We start from the raw sequence: 23,540 nt of genomic DNA, 5'->3' as shown, positions 1-23,540 counted from the left end.
CTCTGATCCAGATGTGCTTTACATAATAGTTGTAGTGAAGAGAGACGCCTTCCTGGGGTCAACAAGTATGCATTCCTATCTTTCACTACCAGCTTACTACTGATTTATAGGCTCCAGGCTCATCATGGTACAGAGCAGTAAACAGCCTCACCGGCTGCACCTCTTCAGCACTGCAGCGTCTCAGTGTCGCCCTCTGCTGGTGAGCGGGAGAGCAACAACGCCATGTCTCCAGGGAATTTACAGCTGTGTTTCAATGGATATGATATTGATGATATATTAAACAAGTTTTGCGGCGTAAAATTAAAAACATATCAAGTTTAAAATGAAACACAAAGCATGTGAAACAGGGATTTACAACTAAATCCCAATCCTTATGGGACATGTCCGATCAAATGAATACAAAAAATATCAACATAAATAAAGTGTCAAATTTGAGCTTCAAGAGATAATAATTTAGTTACTAGATAAGTTTCAAAACACAACTAAACAATGTAGAGGAACAAAAGTTCCGCTCATGTTTCCAGGGGAATGTGTTTCCTGGCGGACGTCCCCACTCAAATTGTGTATGAGGAAGCGATCAACATGTAGCTCTCTTGGAGAAGTCAAACAGAGTAAAAAAGAGCAAGGTAACTTTTAATTCCGAAATGTTTCACTATTTTCGAATATGTATCGTCATTGTTCCTCCAATAAAGCTAAAGAGTAAGATAAAAACACTCCACTTCCTACTTTAGCGGCGTGTTTTCAAAATCAAAGCTCAGCTAACATTCAACGCTGTATTCAGTCACGTTTTGTCGAGTGTGAGCTGAATATCACATTAGGCCCCTGTCATAAACACAACATTACTTTAAAATATCGTTTTATTTGACGGTAAATGTCCGTAACTTGTCCGGTCAGACATGTTTGTACAGCACAGACGTCGTATGTCAACAGACACCTTTATTTTGAAAATGAACCGAACGGAGTTTTCTGTTTGACTGCAGCAAATGTCAGTGCAAATACGTTTAATGTGGCTAATAATCAGTAGAAGATGCTTTACTTCATATGGATGCTTGGCCGGGACATAAGAATGAAATGTTTGCCATCATGTTTAGTAAGTTCCTCTCAGCTGCTTTTCAGATTAAAAGCCCTTGCTGTGTTGAGACATGTCAGAACATGTCAGGACCAGCAATCTGCACCTCGAATAGTAAGACATTTCATTTGGGGAAATTGGCGTTTTAAAACACTAATAGTTCATCATGTATAGTAGATTTGTTTCTTTATCATTAAGTCCTCATTGTTCAATCTGAGGAATAAGTTTAGCTTCTAAGGGGGACCCAAAGTGCTGTAAGCAAACTATTAAGAGCATATGTATCATTTGTATCATTCTGGCTTTCTACTCTTTATTCTTATTATTTATTCGCTATGTTTGCCAAATTCTAAATTTAAGGATTGTATTTTAATATATCAACCACATTTAAGAGCAACCTCGTTTTTGACGGAAACAGAAAAGAGAAAAAGGTTTTTCAAAAAAATATTTTCTAGCTGATTTCTTGTGACACAGAACGTTTCAGTAATGTCAGTGACAATCTGATCTGATCGGTGCTAAGATTCAGCCAGTAATTGATTAGAACAATGTTCAAAATAGGTTGGTGATTAATTTAGTAGTTGACATTTAATCTATATGTCTTATATTCAGTTTATTATCACATGAGACAAAAGGATCAATGGTCACATTTGACAGGCTGGAACCAGAATAATATTTAGTGTATTTGTTTGAAAATGACATAATATTAATCAAAATTGGATTAAACAAGAGTATTGTTCTCGCAGTCAACTATTCAATAAATAGAATAATCATTTGTCAAGATTCATTAATTCACACTGCTGTTTTTATACAACAGATTTCAACATGGAGGGAACCTCCAAAAGCGATGCTGCAGCACAGCCCTCCGTTGCTGCTCAGGTTCCTTTCCTTCACCTGTGTAATACTTTAGAGAAAATCCAGAAGGCTAAACTCCGTCCAGATAAATCCAAGATCCTTGGCGACTTCATTGGATCATGGAGGAAGTTTCATTCTGCCCTCCACAAAGACAACCCCAAAACAACAGATTCTTTCTACCCAGCAATGCGCCTCACAGTCCCCTCTTTTGAACGAGATCGTATGGCGTACGGCATCAAAGAAAGCATGTTGGCTAAACTCTACATCGATGTATTAGGCCTCCCAAAGAATGGCCCGGAAGCTAATAAACTGTTGAACTACCGTGCTCCGACTACATCCCAAGGAGAAGCCGGAGACTTTGCCGGCATGGCGTACTTTGTCCTAAAGAAACGTTGCACCAGTGAGGGAAACCTCAGCGTCAAAGAAGTCAATGACTTCCTGGACTCTGTGGCGATCAACAACGCCACCAAGAAGAAGGATCTCGTGAGAAAGAGTCTGCTGCACCTCATCACCCAGAGCTCAGCACTCGAGCAGAAATGGCTCATCAGAATGATTCTGAAGGACATGAAGCTCGGGATCAGCAAAGAAACTGTCCTTCAAGTCTTCCACCCGGACGCTTCTGAGCTCTACAATGTCAACACGGACTTGAACAAAGTGTGCCAGCAGCTCCACGACCCCTCCGTGTCTCTGAGCGACGTCTCCATCGGACTCTTCTCCGCTTTCAAGCCAATGTTGGCAGCTGTGGCAAACATGCGTAATGTGGAGAAACAGATGGGAAACAGCCCTTTTTATATTCAGACCAAGCTTGACGGGGAACGTATACAACTGCACAAAGACGGGGACGTGTACAAGTACTTCAGCCGGAATGCCTTCGAATACACCCAGCAGTTCGGAGCGTCCCCGCTGGAGGGCTCGCTCACACCTTACATCCACAACGTTTTTAAAAGCAATGTCATAAACTGCATCCTCGACGGTGAGATGATGGCGTACAACCCTACCACTGAGAACTTCATGCAAAAAGGAAGCAAATTCGACATCAAGAGACTCATGGACGACTCAGAGCTGCAGACCTGCTTCTGTGTGTTTGATGTGTTGCTAGTCAACGACCAGAAGCTTGGCAAGGAAACTCTGAAGAAGCGCCTCGAGATCCTTCAGACAGTTTTCACGCCGGTCAAGGGGAGGATGCACCTGGTGCCAAAGTCCGATGCGAGAACCATGCAGGAGGTGGTGAACGCCCTCAATGATGCCATTGACACCAGAGAAGAGGGGATCATGGTGAAGGATCCTTCATCCATCTACAAGCCTGACAAGCGCGGTGAGGGATGGCTGAAAATAAAGCCAGAATACATGGACGGGTTGATGGATGAGCTTGACCTGCTGATTGTTGGTGGATACTGGGGGAAAGGGAGAAGGGGCGGTATGATGTCCCATTTCTTGTGTGCCGTTGCCGAAGCTCCAAAGCCTGGCGAGAAACCCACGGTTTTCCACACTTTCTGTCGCATCGGCTCTGGATACACCATGAAGGAGTTGTACGAGCTCGGTTTGAAGCTCGCCAAACACTGGAAAGTCTACAGGAAAAATGACCCACCATCATCCATCTTGTGCAGTACAGAGAAACCCGAAGTTTACATCGAGCCCTGCAACTCGGTCATAATCCAGGTGAGGGCGGCTGAAATAGTCGGAAGCGACATGTACAAAACCAACTGCACTCTGCGCTTCCCCAGGATCGAGAAGATCCGTGACGACAAGGAGTGGCACCAGTGCATGACTCTGGCAGAGCTGGATCAGTTTCGCAGTAAGGCGTCTGGGAAACTCGCTTCGAGGCACCTCCACATCGATGATGATTCACCACAGAAGAAGAAGCGCAAGCTGGCGGCCAAACCCAAGAAGGTGATCGGGATCGTTGATCACTTTAAGCCTCAGGACCTCACAGGGGTGACAAAGGAGACAGATATGTTCGAGGATGTGGAGTTCTGTATCCTGAATGGCACCGAGGATCACCCCAAGGCTGAGCTGGAAAGGGGCGTGGCCAGGTAACGTGACATCCATGAAAAAAAGCCTTTTGTGTTGTTGTTAAAAGAGCTGTTGTTGAACTAGATCCATTCAATAAGTAAAAGTAAAATTGGGGACCATGAAAAAAACAAAAACAATGAGCTGAAAGGTGCTAAAATGCTCTGTAGAGCTGGGACAAACTGCAGTCCTTTTATCCATTGTTAAGACAAAAATGTTGATTAAGACCACTTTAAAGCAAGACTCTGTAGCTTTCAGTAAAGAGTTGTCCACAATTAACTGATCACTGATGTCATCTCCTCATTAGGTGCGGAGGTATTGTGGTCCAAAACCCAGGACGGGACACCTACTGTGTGATCGCCGGCGTGGAGAACATGCGTGTGAAGAACCTGATCTCGTCCGACCAGCATGACGTGGTGTGGGCCGCCTGGCTGCTGGAGTGCCTGGACCAGAAGGAAGTGGTCCCATGGCAACCGCGCCACATGATCCACATGTCGCCCTCCACCAGGGAGCACTTCGCCAAGGAGTACGACAGCTATGGGGACAGCTTCTTCGTGGACACAGACGAGCAGCAGCTGCGGGAGGTGTTCGGCCGGATCAGCAGCTCGGACGTGTCTACGACGGTCAACGTCTGCCAGGTGGAGCAGCGCTACGGCTGGGAAGACCTCCCCACCAGCATCTTCAGACCCTTTAAGGCTTACATGGACAGATTCACAGACATCGGAGAACCTCAAACCGCCTTACCTGCCACCTGTTTGGACGTCAGGGCGCTGGAGTTTCGCTACCATGGAGGGAGGGTGGTCGAGAGGTTGGAGGAGGGAGTCTCTCATGTCATCATCGCAGAGGAAACAAGACTTCTGGATTTAAAGACGCTGAGGCGTTGCTTTAGGAAGAAGTTTAAGATTGTAAGAGACTCGTGGGTGACCGACTCAATCACAGCAGGCTACCTGATGAATGACACCGACTACTTAGTTTGAAGAGAAAGTTGACACTGGAGAGAAATCCTCTTATAACTCTCAAGCTCTGACTTCAAGATTAGCAATAAACTAGAAATAGAAAAATAGCAATTCCAGCTAGAAAAAGCAATGTGATTTAAAACTACACTGTACTTTACAGGGATGCAACGTCTCAGGGGCTTCATGCAAACTCAATTAGTTTTAATTCTGTGTTCTTAATGCGCGATTAAGGCTGCTTGTTATTTTATCATGGTTTTAAATTGATACGCTGCTTTTAAAGTCAGGAAGGCCGCGATTGTCCTTTCAATTTTGAAAGTGTGAATTTCATTAAGAAGTATACAAATACGGAAGCTGATTAATTTTTTTCCAGAGACACTGGAACAGACGGAATGTTTTACGGAAAGGAAAATGGCTATTTACTTTATTAAAAATGAGGGATTTCATTTAAAAAAAACTGTTTGATTTTATGGAAATGTGAGGCTTAGTTGTCATTTAGTTTGTGATTTGTGATGTGTGAATAAAGAGGTATTACTGCTGTAGACTTATGTATGATGTGCGCCTTCTTTTTGCCTTTACGTCCGTTTATTTATGTGCAAGTACAACTCCAATAAATATCTCGAAATGGTTTAAAACACAGACTGATTGTACAATTTTGTTTTAAAAAATGGATAATTAAGAGAAATGGGAGAATGCGTGTGAAGGGATGGCCTTTACCTCGGCTCGTCAGGGTGTAGTCAGCTGGCAGAGAGAGACCGAGCGACACCACAGGGGTACGTTAAAATCGGTTCAGCTCAAGGCCCTCCAACAAAGATGTCTCCATGTTTTCCTCTCTTTATAAAATGTCATCATTGTGTCTCGGGACTCATTGATATGTTATAACCTTCATTACCGTCGCCTCTAGGGTGCAGGTAGCTGCCTGTGGTGTCCTGGGTATTGTTGTGCATAAATGCCGCATGAATACATTGTCAAAGCAGAAGTGATGAGGTACCTGTTCCTCATCATATACTGAGAATAATGGCTCCGATTGGTGAGTCGGCGTGTTCCCTGTGGGGTTTGAATTTTCACATCGCTGTTAAATTAAAGGGGCACTTTGTAGTTCTGGAGAAGAAATGCAAACTCAGATTTTTTTTTACATTTACAATATAAATGAGGAAATAACACAAACTCTCAAAATATTTATCTTTACCAGAACTGTGTAAAAGGTCCCCTGAACACTGTTTGAAGCTAGAAAGGCGGCAGGGTCCGCCAAATATAAACAAAGTAAAACGGTATGAAATTGTGTCGTCCTTTAAGGTCAGTTTGTTTATTCAGCCATGAAAAAAGGAGAGTTTGTTCAGGCATGAAAAATTCTTATCTTTTGAATACAATTTCTTCCCAAAAACTACATTGTGCACATTTGAAGTATTCTCTGAGTAGTTCAGGCTTTTTAGGTTTTAGCTAATGTAAGGTAAAACCAGTAAGATAAAAGCACAAAATAGTTGAGAGCAAAATATCTTGATTAATGTTCTTGTGCCACAGAAAGCGTTCTGTGACCCATCGCCCACTCCAAACTATTTACAGGTGATGCGGAGTGAGCGGTTGACTGACAGGCTTTAATTAGTGGTACTCAGCTCGTGCTTATTCCAGCGTGGCTCTGTGCATGCGATGTGTTGTGTCACTGCCGGTCCTCTGAAAGGACTCGCTGGAGCAGATTATCAGTCATCTGGAGAAGAAAACAGCAGCCGCGCAAACAGCCGCTGAAAGCTGGGATTGCAGAAATACTACGTCCTAATGGGATAAATGCTCTAATTAGGCCGGCTGTAGCTTATTGAAGGGATGGAACCAGCGAGCGCGCTGGACACAAGCAGAAACAAATGGTTCAGAAGTGGCCCCTAGACAACCAGTGGCTGCATGCACTCAGCTGAAATAAATGAGCTCCTGTAGGGACCGAACAGAGAGCTCACGGCTGCAGGGAAGGTTCGGCTGCGGCAATTAGCGCGGCCCACCCTCAATGAAGAAATTAAATCAGAAACAACAGAGAATCAAGCTCCATTTTGTGCCTCGCGAAGAAGTGGCCATACAAAACCATTACAAATACTTCACTAATATTCGATTAAAGTATTATATTTTTTTAACCTCCTATATTACAGTGTTAAAACTGCCATTAACTAAAAAGCAAAACATATTTAAAGGCCACATATGATGCTCATTTTCAGGTTCCTGCTTTTATTTTGGTTGGCTACTAGACAATGTTCACATGCTCTTCCCCAAAACTACGTAGTGCACCTTTAAGTGATGAAACTAATTTTCATTAATCTCCTTACTTAAGTTTGTGCATGCATGCATTCAGCTCCTTTATGACGTCAGTACAAGATGTTTCCACTGTGTGCTGTAAGCCTTTCCAAACCGTGTTGTCCCCAGCGACCAGGCAGCTGCTCATTTTCAACCATTTCATTACCGTCACAAGATTTACTCGCAGAGACTTTGCTTGAGTGAGGCAATCCATCACAGTGAACCACCGTGTCTGCTTTAATCGCTGTCAAACCCGTCCCTGAGTGGTAATGGAGTTGTAGGCCCGAGCGCTCATTTATTTAAACATCTGTGTTGCGTTACTGTGCGACACTGTTACAACTCTAGCAATTATAATTATTGCAGGCTGTTCAGTGGTCTGCGAGAGAGATGCATTCAGACGGCTCAAACGCAACAGCAGCCTTTGTTTTAATTGGTAGCCGTTTTATAGAGTACTCTTAATTTAAAATTGTCTCAAATGGATAAAAGCAGTTGGTATTGTCCTTTAAAGAGGAAACAGGCTCCTGTCTTTTGATGAGAGCATCTTGCCTGAGGCTGAAACCAGGTGAGTACCAACCTGTCTATCTGCTCCTGTGTCAAGCACACTACAATGTAACCTACAATAAGTCTGCTGATGGATATTTTCAGAATAAAACTACTCACGCAAACTCTCCTTATCCAGTCAGCACATCTTATTGTTCAGTATCTCCTGCACAGCTGCGTGTTTTTTGCCTTTAGCGGTTGTAGTTGTTCTTCATCTTTCCTACTTTAGACCTAAATACTTGAGATAGGAGTCATTTTGGACACCGGCATCACGGGTTTTCATTTTGAAGTCACAATCAGAACATTTCCGGTGACGTCAGGGCTCACTCTGTCGCTCTTGACGCACCAAAGTGCCGAAGGATGCGGTGACTGCGGTGCGCGCGCATAACGTCAGAGCCTGAGAAGTTTTGTCACGTTAGCAGGATTAGCGAGCACAACACCGGATGTTGATTGATTTGACCTTCAAAATAAAATACAAAACGTAGCGCAACTTGAGCCGTAGATTTTTTTTGTGAAAATGTTATATAGAATATTACTAAACCATTGTTGATAGTTATACAATTACTAATAATCAATAAAAATTACAATTTATTTTAAAATTACAATGTAATAGTTAGAATGTATTTGAATGCATCAGAAACTTGACTTGTGGTAAAACCTAGATCAATGATTCCTGATTTGGGGGTCAAAAATGAATCAAATGAGGGGTCAAAACGAAAGGATAAAAAGGGGAAAGTGCTTACTTTAACCTACAATGAGGCTGTGTCAGACTTAATCATGATAGTATTATTTTCAGTGGCTGAAAGACTTCAACCACACTACTAAATATTAGTTAGTGATTTGGGGATGCTTAGGTGTTTCACTTGACTGTTTATTCGGTGACACATCCTAATGTCTTAATGTGCTTTTTGTGTTTTGTAAATATCTTTGATACCTGAATAAAGGGTAACATTAATATGACTTTTATGACAAATCCACACACATGCATGTATGCAACCATATCTCATTATCCCTGACAATCTGAGGAAAAAAACTACTGATTGGTTAAACTGTTCATTAATGTGCTATTCGTGATAGACAGTGCTTCATTTTACGGGTACAACAAACGGGACATAAAACAAAAAAGTCATTTAAGACCTTTATTTTGAATGTCACAACCGGAAACTCTGTCGCTGACTGCCGCTGACTTGACGCAGCTTCTCGCAAACACACACCGTCTCTTGGCGAACATGGCGGCAACTTGACAACGGCAGCGAAATGAAGACGGTGAGGGCTTGAAAAAGAAAAGAGGTCTGTTACAGGCTGTAGGCCCATCCGCCGACACAAAGGCAGACAGCTTCGCCATGTTGGAAGAGGATAGCGCCCTTGTCCCTGCACGACCGAGGCCGGGGAAAACGTAAACGCGTCGGTGAGTGTTTCTATAAACGGAGTCGAGGCTACGCAGAGGAGCGGAGCGGCGCGGCGCGGGGCTCAGGGCGGACGGGAGGACAGCGGCTTCACCGGTCAGCCATGGAGGATGCGGCCCGTGGTCGCCAGCGTCTAATTTGCCATCCGGCCCACGCTCATTTTAATGGGAATTACCGCTGAACGCAAAGGCAAGCCGGGACGACCCACCACCTGACACTTGAGGGGAGGAAAACGCGAAGCGGACCCCACGTCAATGACTGTTGCGGCAGAGGAGCCCCCACGGTGGAGTCGGCCGGTTCCCAAAATATGACCAGGGGTGCTGGGACGTGTTGGCAGCAAGAAGATGACGACGGCTTCCAAATCTGGCTAGAGCCCCCCCGCGACAACCAAAAGCCATTCACCGACTCAGAGAGGGCGCAGAGATGGCGACTGTCCTTGGCATCCCTCTTGTTCTTAACCATCCTCCTCTCTGATCACCTGTGGTTCTGCGCCGAGGCCAAACTGGCCCGGACCCGGGTCAAGATCGCATCCTCCAACCTCCTCTCACCCCAGACCCACTCAGCACACAGCAGCCTCAGCGGAAACCCATATGCTATTTTTATAGGAAACTCTACCAAACATTTGTGGCGGCTTGAAACTTGCCACCAGGATAGTTTGTCTAAAGACTGCTTTGCTTACGCAGATGCCGACCTTTTGTGCGAGGGCCTTTCCGACAAAGAGGGGACGCGGGCTGTAAATATGAGCGATTTGTACCTTTCCTTTTGTAACTCCTACTCTCTGCTGGATTTGTTTTACGGGTCGACAAGTCCGGACAATTTGAACTGCAGCCTCGACGTGCTCGGCGATGGCGACACCTCCAGATGCATCCTGTGCGTCCAGGCGTACCAGCGCTACGACCAGCACGCCCAGGAGAAATACGAGGACTTTGAGCTCCTGACTCAGAAATATGAGCCGGGGGAATATTCAGTGAGGACGTGCATGGAGCAGTGCAAGGTAGGATGCAAGAGGGATGGGGGGGTGGTGGTGGTGGTGTTGGGTGATGTGGTGGCCATCTGTTGATTTGGGCCCGGATAGATGCCAGTTTTGGTCCTCCTCCTCCTCCTCCTCCTCCTCCTCCTGTCGCCATGGAGACGGATGACAGATTCAAGGAGACTCCCGGCTCCGGGCCTCATGTTCATTCATCTCCTCATTGTGTTTAGGCCCCATGCTAATGTGCAGATGGAGGCCCTGCTCGTGTGTGTGTTTTCTTTCTTTCTTTTTTTTTTTTTTTTGTCCTGCTCCCCCTTTTCCACTCCACGCTCCCTCCTTTGACATTGAGCTCCGCCCCGGCGATTCCTCAGCTCGTAATCCTGCCCGATCAGCCTTCGATAACCCTCGACAGGCTTGTTGGAAGTGGCCGAGCTCTTTTACAGCCGGGCGTTTTTAACACTTTAATGAGCAGGAGAGGAGGCTGCTGGCATAAGCAAACAACTCCGCGTCCGTCCTGTGTGCGCTGTCGCAGTCCGCCAGGTGTTCATCATGGCCGCCCACTCCACATCGAGAGCGTTTCATTAATGTCAAGAGGTGGTTTCCTCGCCTAATGTGGTGGAAGGCTTTTTTTTTTTTCCCCTCCCGTGTTTGCTCATTACCAGGGCCTGCACAGTAGGCCTCGTGTTAGCTAGGCCCGGGCTCGCTATTTGATAGCCGGTGCACTGTTTACACGCTAATAACAGAGCGAGCGTGGGGTCAGAGAGGCTGTAGAGGGTATCCGGGAAACCAGGCGCCGTGTGCCGCCGCAGCTGCGCTCAGCACCGCGCCGCCGCGGAGCTGTCCGCGGTGCTGAATGGCGCTCCCCGGCTCCATTCACAGAAGCCCTGGCCAATCCCAGATGGCCTCCATTCAGCCAACCAGTGGCGGGGACACAAGCACAGGCGTCAGGAACGCGAATCTAACAAGGCCATCTGCCTGCATATACAAATGCATTTAGCCTCAGATAGACCCACATACATATGGGCCTTGTTTAAATTTAGAGGAGGGGAAACACAAAAAAAGACTGAATCCCATGTGTGTGTGTGTGTGTGTGTGTGTGTGTGTGAGAGAGAGAGAGAGAGAGAGAGAGTGTGTGTTCATCAAACAGTGATTCACTTTCCTTTATATTCTCTGTCTTAATCCTGACAAAGACAACACAGCCTTTTTTAAGCGAGATAAACCCAGCATTCACATGTTTGTAGACCCCACCAGTCCTTACTTGTACAAACACTCACACACACTCTTTGTGTACACAGTGAAGCTGGAGGCTGCTGCACTTTAATTGTTGTACAGCCAAACATGAAGTGGGGTTTTACTGTCTTAAGATAACAGTGTAAAGCTTTGCTGCACAGATCTGAAGGACATATTTCTAAGTTTTTACAGCACTCCATATGGTTCAAATTGCTCTGTGGACAAAGCTAAAACAATTATTCAATTGATGAATAAACTTATTGTCAGAAAAATCTACTTTTTTTTGATAATCGCTGAATCAATTCTGTAATTTTTCAAGCAAAAAAAATGAAAAATTATTAATAAAACAAAATAAACTCACAAAGTGCTGAGAAATCAAGTACTATTACATCTATTTTCCTCACTAGACAGATAAATACAACTGTACACTTTCTTTCTTTTACTAAACTAAGATGAGCTTAATCGCCTTGTTCACTCATCGTTAAACGTTACTTAAGCTGAATAAAACTCACCAACACAGTGTTAGTGTGTCATTTGACAGTCACCACAGTTTTGGTTGTGATAAATCCTCAATTCACTGTCCTGGTCAGAGCAGCTGTAAATCGCCACCATACTATATCCTTGTTGTCAACTAGACCTCAGTTAGTCTTGGACGCTGTCAGTCCCAGTTTGGTTTCCAGTCCAGCCAAGTCTCACACTCACCTCAGGCTGCCAAGTCCAGTTGAGCTGGGTCCCGTCGCCCTGTGATCCGAGGTCCTGGTCCAAACAAACTCCCGGGCCACTGGCTCCACAGCTAACTGGGCCATGAGCTAATTAGCTAACAGCCAAGGATAGCTAACAAAGAGCAGAAGGTGTCGGTTACTATTTGAATTCTGGTATATATTCTAAAAAATAATACCTTTATTGGAGAAAAGAATCTATCAGCCAGCATTGAAAACCCCATCTGTACTCTCTGCATACCGAGGCCTTTACTGATGTTGAGCTGGTGAAGCTTGACCTAAGCGACTTCTCACTTCAAGGCCTGGCAGATGCCAGCTTTAGAATATGCAGTCATGTTCCAGAGGGTGATGGCAATGGCCTGGAGGCAGCCTTTTTCTTGATAAATAGCCAAGCCAGCAGCACCTGTCCTTGCCACCAAGTGCCAGGCACTGAGGAAGGCTCCCATTGATTCAATCAAGCCCCCACGTGTGCCATTCTTTCCTCTCCTCTGCATGATTTCATGTTTTATCCTCTACCAGTCTCGGGCTGGTGTTTCCCCCTCTCCCTCGAGCTCACCTCTTGGCACTTGGAGAGAAAACAGTCATTTAGTCAAGCGGATCATTTCTTTAACAACGACCCTTCTCTATCACCTTCGTGATTATAGGTTTGTTCCTGCTTGTATATGTGGTCGGCGGCGTTACGGAAAGTGCAGCGTGACTCACACGATAATGTGGAGCTCTTCTTGAGTTAATGGCTACCTGCCTCGGAGAAGGCAAGTTGTGTGCCGACTCAGACAGGTGTACATTGAATCTGCGTAAATATGGTAAGATTATAGTGTACACTGAGCTGGCAAGTGGGACAAACATGAACCAAATAGATCCCTACATTGTGAGCAGCGGAGGCATGTACAGGGAGTGTTCGTATCCAAAGCCAGAGGAAGATCTCTGACATTTTCAAGTGAGGATATTTGACATGGAGAGTAGCGTTTGTTGTGCAGGAGTGGCTCCCGTGGTCTGCAGGTGGTGCTTTGATTCCTCTAGCCTGAGGTGAAACATCACACAGCAGACACGGCCGGTGTGCTGTTCCTCACAATGGGATTCTCCATCATCTGACTCTGTGAAAAAAACCCACCATTCATCTTGACAGCGGGGCCAGGCTCGAAACATTTAAACCCGGGCCGATGCACTAATGCCGACTTGAAAGCGGCATTTTTTTCTTTTTTCACTCCGAGTGTGTGAACCAAAATGTCAGACCCGGCTAGCAGTTTATCAGGAAACAATGACGCCAAACTAAACCTGAATCCTCAAAAAGCACAACAACTATCTAGGGTCTCCACACTGTCGTCGCAGTATCTGATGGAGGGCTTCCTTATGTTAGGGTCTGCAGTATAAAAGCACAACTGTTATCGCCTGTCGCCTTGTCGTCTATTCAAATAATCATGTTGGAGCACACAGGTGCACCAATAATGTATTTTCGGGTGTAAAGGTGTACTCGCTGATACATTCAAACGACTGGAACTATCAAAGTTCTCAGGACTGTTTATATGGCTGCTTTTGTAAGTTTTATGAAAAGTCTAAAATGGTGTTTAGTTGTTATTAGGGCTATTATAGATGAATCTGGCCCTCATATACTCCACAATCTATTGGTCCTTTGGTCTAAGATGTCAGAAAATAATGAAAATATGCATTGCAGGTTCCCAGCGTGACACATTTAGATGTCTTTTTTGTCTGAGCAGCTGCCCAAAACCCAAACAAATTTAATTATTATTCAATCATAAAGATGAAGAAAATCAGTAAATATTAACTTATAAGACGCTTGAGCCAGTGAAAATCTTCAGATATCGACCTGCCTTTGGAAAACAAAACTCTAAAAACATCATTCTAAAAGTGAAAAGAATAAGTACTGGTGATTTCTGTTATCGATTAATGTGACGATTATTCCCCAGATCAATTATTTGGCCTGGAAAAATAGTGAAAATTTGTCCATCACAATTCCCTGAAGCCAAAGGTTATGTTTTTCAAATTGTAAACTTAAACACTCCCAAACCAAAAGAACCACAAGAAAACCAGCAACTGTGTCATGGTCAGCTTCCTGAGTCTGGACAGGTTCGGTGGTTTCATGTGAGAAATTTCTCTACTTCTTTTTTTTTCACTTGCTGTTCTGGCCGGTTTGTGGTGAGACACGGTGGCACAGATCAGGCTTTAGCAACGTTAGAATCAGAATCTGATGACAGTTTGTGTGTTTAGTCACTACAGAGCGGATCAAACTACACCCACCTAGTCCTGATGAAGCAGATTATCAGAGTTTCTGAGTGTTAAACCTTTTTATAATACCTAAAGATGATTAACGGTTATTTGTTGTCATTTCAGTTATCAACGTTTAATGTGACAGAGAAATGGTCTCCAGGGCATTTAAAGATTCAGCATGCTGCTTTATTGCCTTTTGTGTCAGGCAAGGCCGCAGTTTCTGTTAGTTTTATTACTTTCTAAGGGCTAAGAACACCTTCAGTATTTGTGGCCCCATGTTGTAAGGGGGCATCAAGTTAAAATCGTGTTTTAAAGCCTTTATTCTGTCACAGTTTATCTTGTGCTTTCATATAAATAAATTACCCAAGCAAATTACACATTTCTAATCAATAGATACATTGTGAGAGACTTGGAGAGCCCATTTTCCCCTGGCATCAAACTCAATGAAGCTCAAAGATTGTACTGCCGTGTTACAGGTTGAATAATGTATAAATGTAGAGAGTCTGACAATTTCTTAATCAGCCCAGTGCTTCCTGATTAATCAACAGCTGAAAAGATGCTGGTAGGTAAAAAAAAATCTGGAGGGACTTCAGGCTATACTTCAGGGTAATACAACATACTTGATTACCCATTTACTACAGTCAGACAACAGCAAACGTTAGCATCTAACCACTTCCTAAAATAACTATTTGATAGTGTTACATAATATGATAGGAATGATGGAAATTAGTTCTTAAATATCAACACACATCTTGGACACGTGTTGAAGCCTGGAAGTGAAAAACACAGGAAATAATCAAACAGTAATGTTAGCTTGGAAGTGGTTGAATGCTAATGTTAGCTAATAGGTTATACATTTGTTGTTTTGCCTCGTAATAATGACCCAATGTCGCTCCAGTTTTTTACTATACGTCATCTTTTGAGTTGCTTGTTAATGGGTAAGTGGTAAAAAGAAATTTTTTGAATGGCCACCATGTGAACATGGTCTGCAGAGGCCCACAGCTCATTTTGCCCCAGGACTTGTCATTACACACAACATTAAGTGTGTTGGTGTTTCCCACCAGAAATGAATCTGCTTGGATCTCTCCAAGTAGAAAACATCCCACCTGTTATGATCACAGCATGAGAGAAAAACAACCACAGGATTACACACAGAACACACTCGTTTGACAAGAATGACAAATCAACTGCGCATGTGTCTGCAGCCTTGTTCCTCCCAGGTACTTCCATTTGTGAGTTTCAGTTTCGGTCATATGGCGTCTCCTGAACCGAACTCTATCTGCTTTTATTACTTCTTCTTCCTCTTTGACCCTCTATGACCTCTACTCCCGGTGCTACTACCACCAATTCTACTACTTATTCCTCTGCTTTTACTACCACGGCCATAACGTCAAATCATTTTAAAACACAATCACTGACAAGTCTGTGCACAAATCCGTCTCCTCCCCCACCCTCCAGGTCCAATTGAAAGTCTAATCTTAGCCGGTGTTGTGTGCAAGTGGAAAGGAGGACAGCGACCACAGCGTGCTCCCTCTTTAGATCCTTGTCAACCGCACACATCTGCATTGATCTGAGCTCGTTTTGAGCCGGAGGGACGGGTGGCAGCAATACCAAGAGGTTGATCCCTATTGATTTGCACCGAGCCCTCCGCTTTCACTCGTCCTTCATTTGATAGTGGGCAGCTCCTCCGACCGAAATAGGGCAGCGCCTGAGCTCAGTGAAGACATCATGTTACTATCTGAACCTGTTTGATTGTGCAACAAGCCCTTGTATGTGTTTTTCGCTTTGTTAGACCAGTGTAAAGTTGTGTTGTCTGGATCTGTTATCTCCTTACAGCATGGACAGTTCTGCAGTTCCGCAGTAAATGATGTGTAACAACAAGGATATCAGTTCTCAGATCAGGGGCCCTGAAAAAAAAAGTCTCAACACAGATGGATCTGTGTGAGGTAATGCATCTTCCTCTTAGGGAAAGGTTAGGAAGAACAAATCGGTCCTTTCAAGAAAATCTCAAGAAGATCTCGACGACGTGTAACAACTTGTACCACCAGTCAGGGCTGCAACTAATTCATATTTAAATAACATTTTAATTGACTGAAGTATCTCACTGACTACTGAATGGATTATCATGAGTATCTTTCACATTTGAACTGATTCTGATACCAGTAATTTGGTACCCAATGATACATTTTTTTTATTACTTCACTCTTATGTCTGATCATCTCCAACAACAACTTCTCAAAACAGCTAACTAATAACATCATGATGCTGACGTCACTCTAAAGATGCAGGTACCGAAATCTGGTACGGATTGATTTAACCTCATTCTGTTCTACCCATGTAATTTGTTTGTTACCATCACAAATAATGACACTCCTATGTTAGTTCAGCATGCCAACATGTTAAACTAATATGTTGAAAAACACAATACCTTTGCATGTTAGCATTCTCACTTACGTAGCATGGGAACGTTAGCATTCAGCTTTTTACAGACCTCATTCTGCAGCTCCCATTGTGTTTTAACACCTCACTGTTTTAGTTTTATGGGCCCCAAACTTTACTGTTTTCAATGATTCTCACTTTTGTCGGCTGCTAATAGATGTAAATAGTGATGCCGCTCTTATCAAAGCTTTTGCACGCTACCATCAAAGCGCTAAATGGCAGACTAAGTAAGCCATGTTGCTAATGATTCCTAAGATGCTTCATAGCTACTGGATGTGTAAATAAGCAAATGATTGCTAACAAGTTAGACTAAGTTCGCTAACGTAGAAGGTAAAAATATGCTGCTTCCCGTTGTTCCAGTGTTGTGTGTGTGTATACATCAAACCAGCAGGGATTATGACAGCTCCCTGGGTGGAAGAGTCTCATATGGGACCCACTGTTGCTTTGCTTTTCTCCCTCACTCATCCCACAGTACCTCGTACTTGACAACACATAGATAAACAAGACTGCCTCAACCCTAAATCAGTTTTGTTACGGTCTTAATGCAGTTTCTGCATGAGTGTCCTGTGATCACCCATGCTTCTTTTAATTGCTGCCTTTGTTAGCCTCATTATTCATATTAGCCGACTGTGTGTATGTGTGTGTCTGCTCCAGTCTGACAGCCCAGTGTGCATTATTGACCGACAGATTGTTGCTGTGCGTTGCATTGTTCACCTGTCTAGGTTGCATGAGAGCCGCAAACGGAAGCGCTCACGTGGGATTTACACCACTGTGCCTGCCTGCAGCAGTTGTGAATGCTGACCTTGGAGAGGGTTTTGTCCCCTCAAGATGCCTGGCCCACTCCACGACGGGCCTTTTATGAATGGATAGATCCCTGAGCTGCATGCTAATGGGGCAGGAAGGAGAGAGGGGAGGCCACTAGCTGCTGCAGTGCACGGCAGCGCTTCCATATTGTTTTAACTGTGAACGGCTGTACCGGGAGCAGAGCAGATCACATGAGATAGCAGCAGGGCTGGAGGAGGGAGGGAAGACGCGCCAGGCATGAGGGGGTTAAAGCAGGTTAGCACATAAACGGGCCTCATTTAACCTCGGTGGCATTTCTATTATAGGTGACACGCGAAGTAATTTCTCTGTCATACAGTAATGTTGTCAATCAAGGGTGATGACTGTAATTAACGCCACCTTGTCTCTGTGTACAGGAATGACTTCAATTAGGGACCTAGATTTTTTTTCTGTCGATTTGTAGCTAGCACTGTTTAATCAGTCCGTCGCTTTTGTCCACACAGAAATGATGGTGACTCCCTGCTTTTGGTTTATGACCAAATAGCTGCAAAACTAATGACATTCCCTCATTATCCATCATTAGCCTCAGCTGTACTTTGTGCCAATTAGAAAATGTAGGCATGCTAACATGCCCAGCTAACTACATGGTAAACATAAACATGCTAAACATCAGCATGATGTTAGACTTTATCTTTCGACAATGTGGAAGAAAGCATGCAAACCACTCAGGGCCGCAACAGATGACTATTTGTATTGTATTCTATTCTCTAACTAGCAGCATGGTAGAGACTGTTTGACCTGTTTTAACAAATATTAAAAAGATTGCCATGATGTTTGGTACACATGCACAGCACCATCATCAGTTTCAAATGTCTATTTATAGAATAATACCTCTGAAATAATGACATTGACATCAGCTTCACTCATATATTGTGTTGAGTGCTAATTAAAAAACATTCACAACTAAAAGGGAATAATGGTAATAATTATAGTTCTGCATGCAGCTTGCAGTTCGGCCTGGGAGCTCAGCGAACAGGGAAGTGTTGTTGTTTACACCATTAGGACAAGAGCTGTGGACCAAGACTGACTAGCTGGATAGCTTGTTAGCATGCTAACTTAATTAGACATGTATGCACCCAATAGATACACACATTTATTAACGTTCAGCTTCTTGTTTTAGTTCATTTTTTTAACGTTTTCAACTAGAAATCTTACATATAGCCCCTATAGAGCTGCTGAAGTTATGATTAAAATAACTGACATATTTATACTTCTATACATCTCATTTATATATTGAGATCCCAAAAGAAAACAGGTACATTTTGTGGGTGACCCTTTTTTATTTTTACTGTATAAAGTGTTTGTTTCCTGAAAGAAGACAAACACACAGATGTGTTAAAATGACAGTCTTAAAATTATATATATTTATAACCTCCCCGGAGATGAATTGCATTTAGTTGCCAAGCTGTTCTGCTGCTTATGCAATAATGGAACAACCAGAATTTGATTAGAGTAAAAACACTCATTACTTTGCCTTTGTGATTGTGAGAAAATGAAGATGTTGCAAGCAGGGTGTTTTTTTTTTTTTCCTGTGAAACACCTAAGGGTCACACTAATACCTCCATTCATTTATGGGCATGACATCAATTAGTCTAACACTCCTATTGTCTGTATAGGTATTTGAATGGATTATTTTTACAGGCACAGATATAAGCCTAAATGCATATCCAAGCCGCCCTGCGCTATTTGAATTTCAGTATGTATCTGAAACAGAGTAGGAGTGAGAGACGCACAGTCCTCACACTACAGATCAGAGGCAGGGTCGGACAGGTCAGTCGCAGACATGCTTGTAGCACGGCTAGATGCAAACTTGCGTATCTCCATAATTGTACTCGATTTTTTCTCTCCATGCGATGCTCTCGCCCTTTTTACACTAACGTTCTTGCTTCCTCGAATGTATAAAATGCAGGAGCACAGGAGTTTTATGCCCTTTTTTCAGGGAGAACTCGGCAGCATTGTCCATATCTGGGGGTGTCAGATATGAAAACTGATGACCAGGTAACTCAAATATCCTGTGTGCTTCCTTCAGATGATCACATCGAAATTCCTCCCCACTTGGCACTAATGGGATTATCCGACTTCCCTCTTATTCCCCAGTAAGGTACCCCTCTCTTCATGTGTCCTTTCACAAAAGCTTTAAACCAGGTCTGCATGTATACAGCGGACTAGGTAAAAGGTTAGGTCTGAATCTCTGTTAAGCTCCGTGTGGCCCATTAGGATGATTGAGGATGATTTTTGTCCTGTTAAATGAATTGTCAGTCACTGGACGTGAGTCCTGTTGATGAGAGCACAGTGCGTCGGTTTGCCTGACAGCACTGTCTTCTGAACGAATAAAAAGGGGGGTTGAAAAGCCTTGTCCCTAATGATTCACATTTTTGATATTGAAGTATAGTTTTGAATGCCTGTGATGCATAGGAACATTTTGTTGTGAAATGTCCTTTTGTAATGGACGCTTTAATTACTCCACAGCTAGATTGTTTGTGCCCAAACCAATGATGTGGCCCGTAGGTTAAACTTCAGCCACAACAGTAAATGTTCTGCACAGCAGAGCAATGTTTGGGTGACTTGCAAAAACACTAATGGGAGGTCATTTTTATTATGTCGCCGTGAATAATGCATGCAAGATCTATATTGTCAACAAATTCCATTTGTCAGTCCGTCTCTCAATATGTCCCCCCCACCACTCTGTTTGTGGCTCTGAGTTCCTACTGAGGATGTAAATGTGTTGAAGTCGAAGTTTGATGGTTAAAGGGCTCCCAAAACAGCTGGTAACTGTGGTTTTATTAAACATTACATACACAGGTGGATATAGAGCATTTGCCAGGGACTATTTTCAGTTGCGGATTAATACACCGTTGATGCTCTAGTGAGTCTTAATGTCAGCAGGATGATGTTTGTGGGATAGAAATAAACTACAGTGTGTGTGTGTGTGTGTGTGTTCATGGCAATGAAGGAACATGTCACCCAGTTCAACAGTGTGACTCATTGATGTTTTTAATAGTTTTATGGACAACAATGGAGCTCTGTGGCACAGAGGAGGAAGATATATCAGGCTGAAGATACACACACAATACTTGTTGTTGTACAAGTGTTAGAACCGGCTGGAGGCTCTGCAGTGTATCATTACTCAGCCTGAGATAAGCAGATGTGATATGAAAACAAAGCAATCGTTGACGTATAATTCCTCAAAGGACTTTTATTCTCTGCGCTGTAATTGTAACATCACTCATTCAGTGTTGTTCTAAAAGTGTACCCGACAGTTATTGCACATTTATTCCCCCAAGATGAACAAAGATCTGATCGGATAATACGTGTGATTGACATAAATTTATATTTGTTTTATGTAAAGATTACCAACGCCGGGGGATTTCTCTTTCACGAAGGCACCCACCTTTGAACAATAAAGCTTTAACTTATGGCGAGGCTGTGTGAATGTAAAAACAGAAAAACCAAGAGAACAAGCGGTGGCGCAAGAAGGCATGTGTGCAGAGAAAATACATCATATACAGAAACGTTGCTCAAACATTATTCTCTTTCTAGTTATGGTATAATATAACACGCTGCCTCCTGCAGGAGTGAGAGGAGGCGTTGCTGCGTCCTAAGACTTGCGGTAGAGAGAATGCAGTTACACGTGATCAGTCGTATCAGCTGCAGTGTCAAATCAATAGTGGATTTACAATAAAGGAGTATTTCTTTTAGTGACCGTTGATCATGTGTAGCCTCTTTAATGTAATCCCTCATGGTTCCATAAAGCAAGACGTAGTGTATCCCTTGTGTACGGAGGCGAGCAGAGTCAGCTAGCGGAGCTCCCTTCTAGCTTAAATACGCAGCAGTTAAAAGTTGCTTTCAGGAAACTCTGATGATCCAGCAGGGACACCATTTGCAGTGTTACTCGTCACTGCACCATCAAAGTGATTTGGAAGCTGTTATTTTAAGGCAAAGATAAAGTTACATAATGTTCTTTTAATGCAGGAGACCAGCGTTTGCATCCTTTCACAGACCCGCAGTGTTTGTTTGCAGCTCTTTCCCTGACCATAAGTGTTTTAGTTACCTAACGTTACCATAACTTTAACCCTGACAGTATCATAGTTGCCGCGCAGAAATGACTTTTCGGTCTTCTATCAGCGTTCCTCCCGTCTGTAGGGCTCTACTGATCTGACTGAGAGAGCGTCTCCATTTAGCAGAGAAGAGGCCGAGGGTGTCAAACAGTTAACAGAGCCATCCGCTACACCCACAGTCCTGATGTCGCTCCTGCGTGACCTCCACTCTAAAATCCTCACATCTGATCTGCCAAGTGGCCACCTGAGTGGAGAGCTGCTCTGCTGTGCCGTGAGGAGCTGTCACACTGAGAGGCCCGTCTCCTCAACACTGTTCTGCTCCGTTATAACAGCAGATGTTGAATCGCTCAATCCTGGACTGTATCTCGTTTATACGCTTCAAAACAGCCCTAATATGTCCCAGAGATATCAAAAAAAAAAGTTGTCATGCGGTGACTCGAGGAGTTTGGCTCTCAAGGCCGCGATGTTGACTGCAAAGATGGGGGAGATGTAGGAGGAGGAGGGGGGAGGGTGTATCATCACAGGAGCTTGTGGGCGGAATGGGAGGCCCCTTGGCTTTTAAACTTCCATTTTGTCCTTGTATATTAATCCTACACTCACGGATAGCTCTGAGGTATAATATGACCAGAGCTCTACATAGCAGCCATGTTTCCATTCCAAACTTAGATCCAGTAAATAAGCGTTATGTCGAGGCTTTGTTGCTTTTAGACTCGTCAGTTAATTTGTCGATACCTTGCCCGAACTGTGTTAGCCTTCTGCTTAATCCTTTCACTGAACTGGAGTCAGACGCAGTTAGCTGTATGCTAACAGCAACTTCCCTCTTCTCAGAGCTGCTCCAGTTTCCTGAATTAATGATCACGGCACCCTCAGTCTTTCTGAGGTAGTTACTGAGGTTAATGTTGACACTGGCAGTGTTACATAAGGATCGGGGTCTTGACCACAGTTATCTGCCCTCCATCACTCAAGCAGTGACCTCTCACATTTTCCCTCCCTTTCGGCCTAATAAATCTATATGCTGATTGCTCTTCCCCCCCCCCCTCAGGCCGGCCATTCCTCCTCTTTTCCTCTGTCATTACTGCCAACACTCGGCTGGTAATGACGGTCATTTACAGTGTTTACCTTGAAAATTGCATGATGTCATTCTGCTCATGCATTGTTTCCTGAAGTCAGCAAATTGTTCACTGTGATATCCTCACAATAGAGTTAATGAACTTGCATAAAGATTATACAGACTTAATATGAACCTTTTCCAAAACGTCTCAAGATAAAAAAGTGTCTCACTTGACATGGCTAATGTTAGCCACCAGAAGCTAGCGGTCATATATACCAGGTAAGACTAGGCTAATGTACATGTTCCTTCATTGAGAGACCGCAGGGATAGCCGAATGCCATGTTTGGCGGTATGTTGATGTTTACTACTGCTGGCAGTGAGTGTAGCCATGTTGGGCAATTTCAATTTCAATTTCAGGCACCTTTGGGGCTCACTATGACATTTACAGAGCGGTAAAATGAAGTGTTGATTGAAGAGGATAAAAGTGACCTCAGAATGAAAGATGAGGTGACCGAGTGCAAACAAATCAATCAAGAAAAGCATTAGTGAGCACGCCTGCGCCATATTTTCATTTAGGATGAATCGGCTCTGATAATAGTAAAGCTCCCTTACGAACATGTGTGGCGTGAACAGTACCGCTGAGCTCGGTCCAGTTTGTGTCAGTTCTCGTGTGTCAAAGCTTCAAAGCAGCCACTCAGCATTTATCTTTCTGTGTTTATCATGGAGCGACATCTCTGGGGAGGTCTGCTCAGTCAATATGTCCTATGCTCAGGTCAGGCCTCCTGCAGTCAGCAGCCCCTGCATCGATAGAGAAAGCAGAGCCACCCTGACCTATTCAGCCGCCTCCCAGAGCTCTGATACAGCTGAAAATGAATTCTTTAAACCTTTGGAGAGGAGAGCTGC

At 43.8% G+C, this 23,540-nt stretch overlaps 3 protein-coding genes across 3 annotated transcripts in view; 2 read left to right on the top strand and 1 right to left on the bottom strand.

The window, feature by feature from the left end:
- Positions 1 to 23,540, bottom strand: part of acp2 (acid phosphatase 2, lysosomal) — a 90,381-nt gene that overhangs the window by 55,690 nt on the left and 11,151 nt on the right. The window contains exon 3 of the mRNA XM_030409722.1: positions 12,004 to 12,135. The gene's annotated coding sequence lies outside the window, so the exon portion shown is untranslated. The remainder of the gene's footprint in view (positions 1 to 12,003; positions 12,136 to 23,540) is intronic.
- On the top strand, positions 530 to 5,520 carry lig4 (ligase IV, DNA, ATP-dependent). Its single transcript, XM_030409719.1, has 3 exons — positions 530 to 626; positions 1,881 to 3,951; positions 4,236 to 5,520. Exons 1-3 carry the CDS (start codon positions 566 to 568, stop codon positions 4,903 to 4,905), a joined length of 2,802 nt encoding a protein of 933 aa, XP_030265579.1. The 5' UTR covers positions 530 to 565; the 3' UTR covers positions 4,906 to 5,520.
- Positions 8,871 to 23,540, top strand: part of LOC115576984 (transmembrane protein FAM155A-like) — a 31,914-nt gene continuing 17,244 nt past the window's right edge. The window contains exon 1 of the mRNA XM_030409723.1: positions 8,871 to 10,095. Within this exon, the coding sequence (XP_030265583.1) occupies positions 9,409 to 10,095 (687 nt within the window). The 5' untranslated portion in view covers positions 8,871 to 9,408. The remainder of the gene's footprint in view (positions 10,096 to 23,540) is intronic.

This window comes from Sparus aurata, chromosome 24 (assembly GCF_900880675.1).
Source record: "Sparus aurata chromosome 24, fSpaAur1.1, whole genome shotgun sequence".
NCBI lineage: Eukaryota > Metazoa > Chordata > Actinopteri > Spariformes > Sparidae > Sparus > Sparus aurata.
This window is presented reverse-complemented; position numbering and strand designations above follow the sequence as displayed.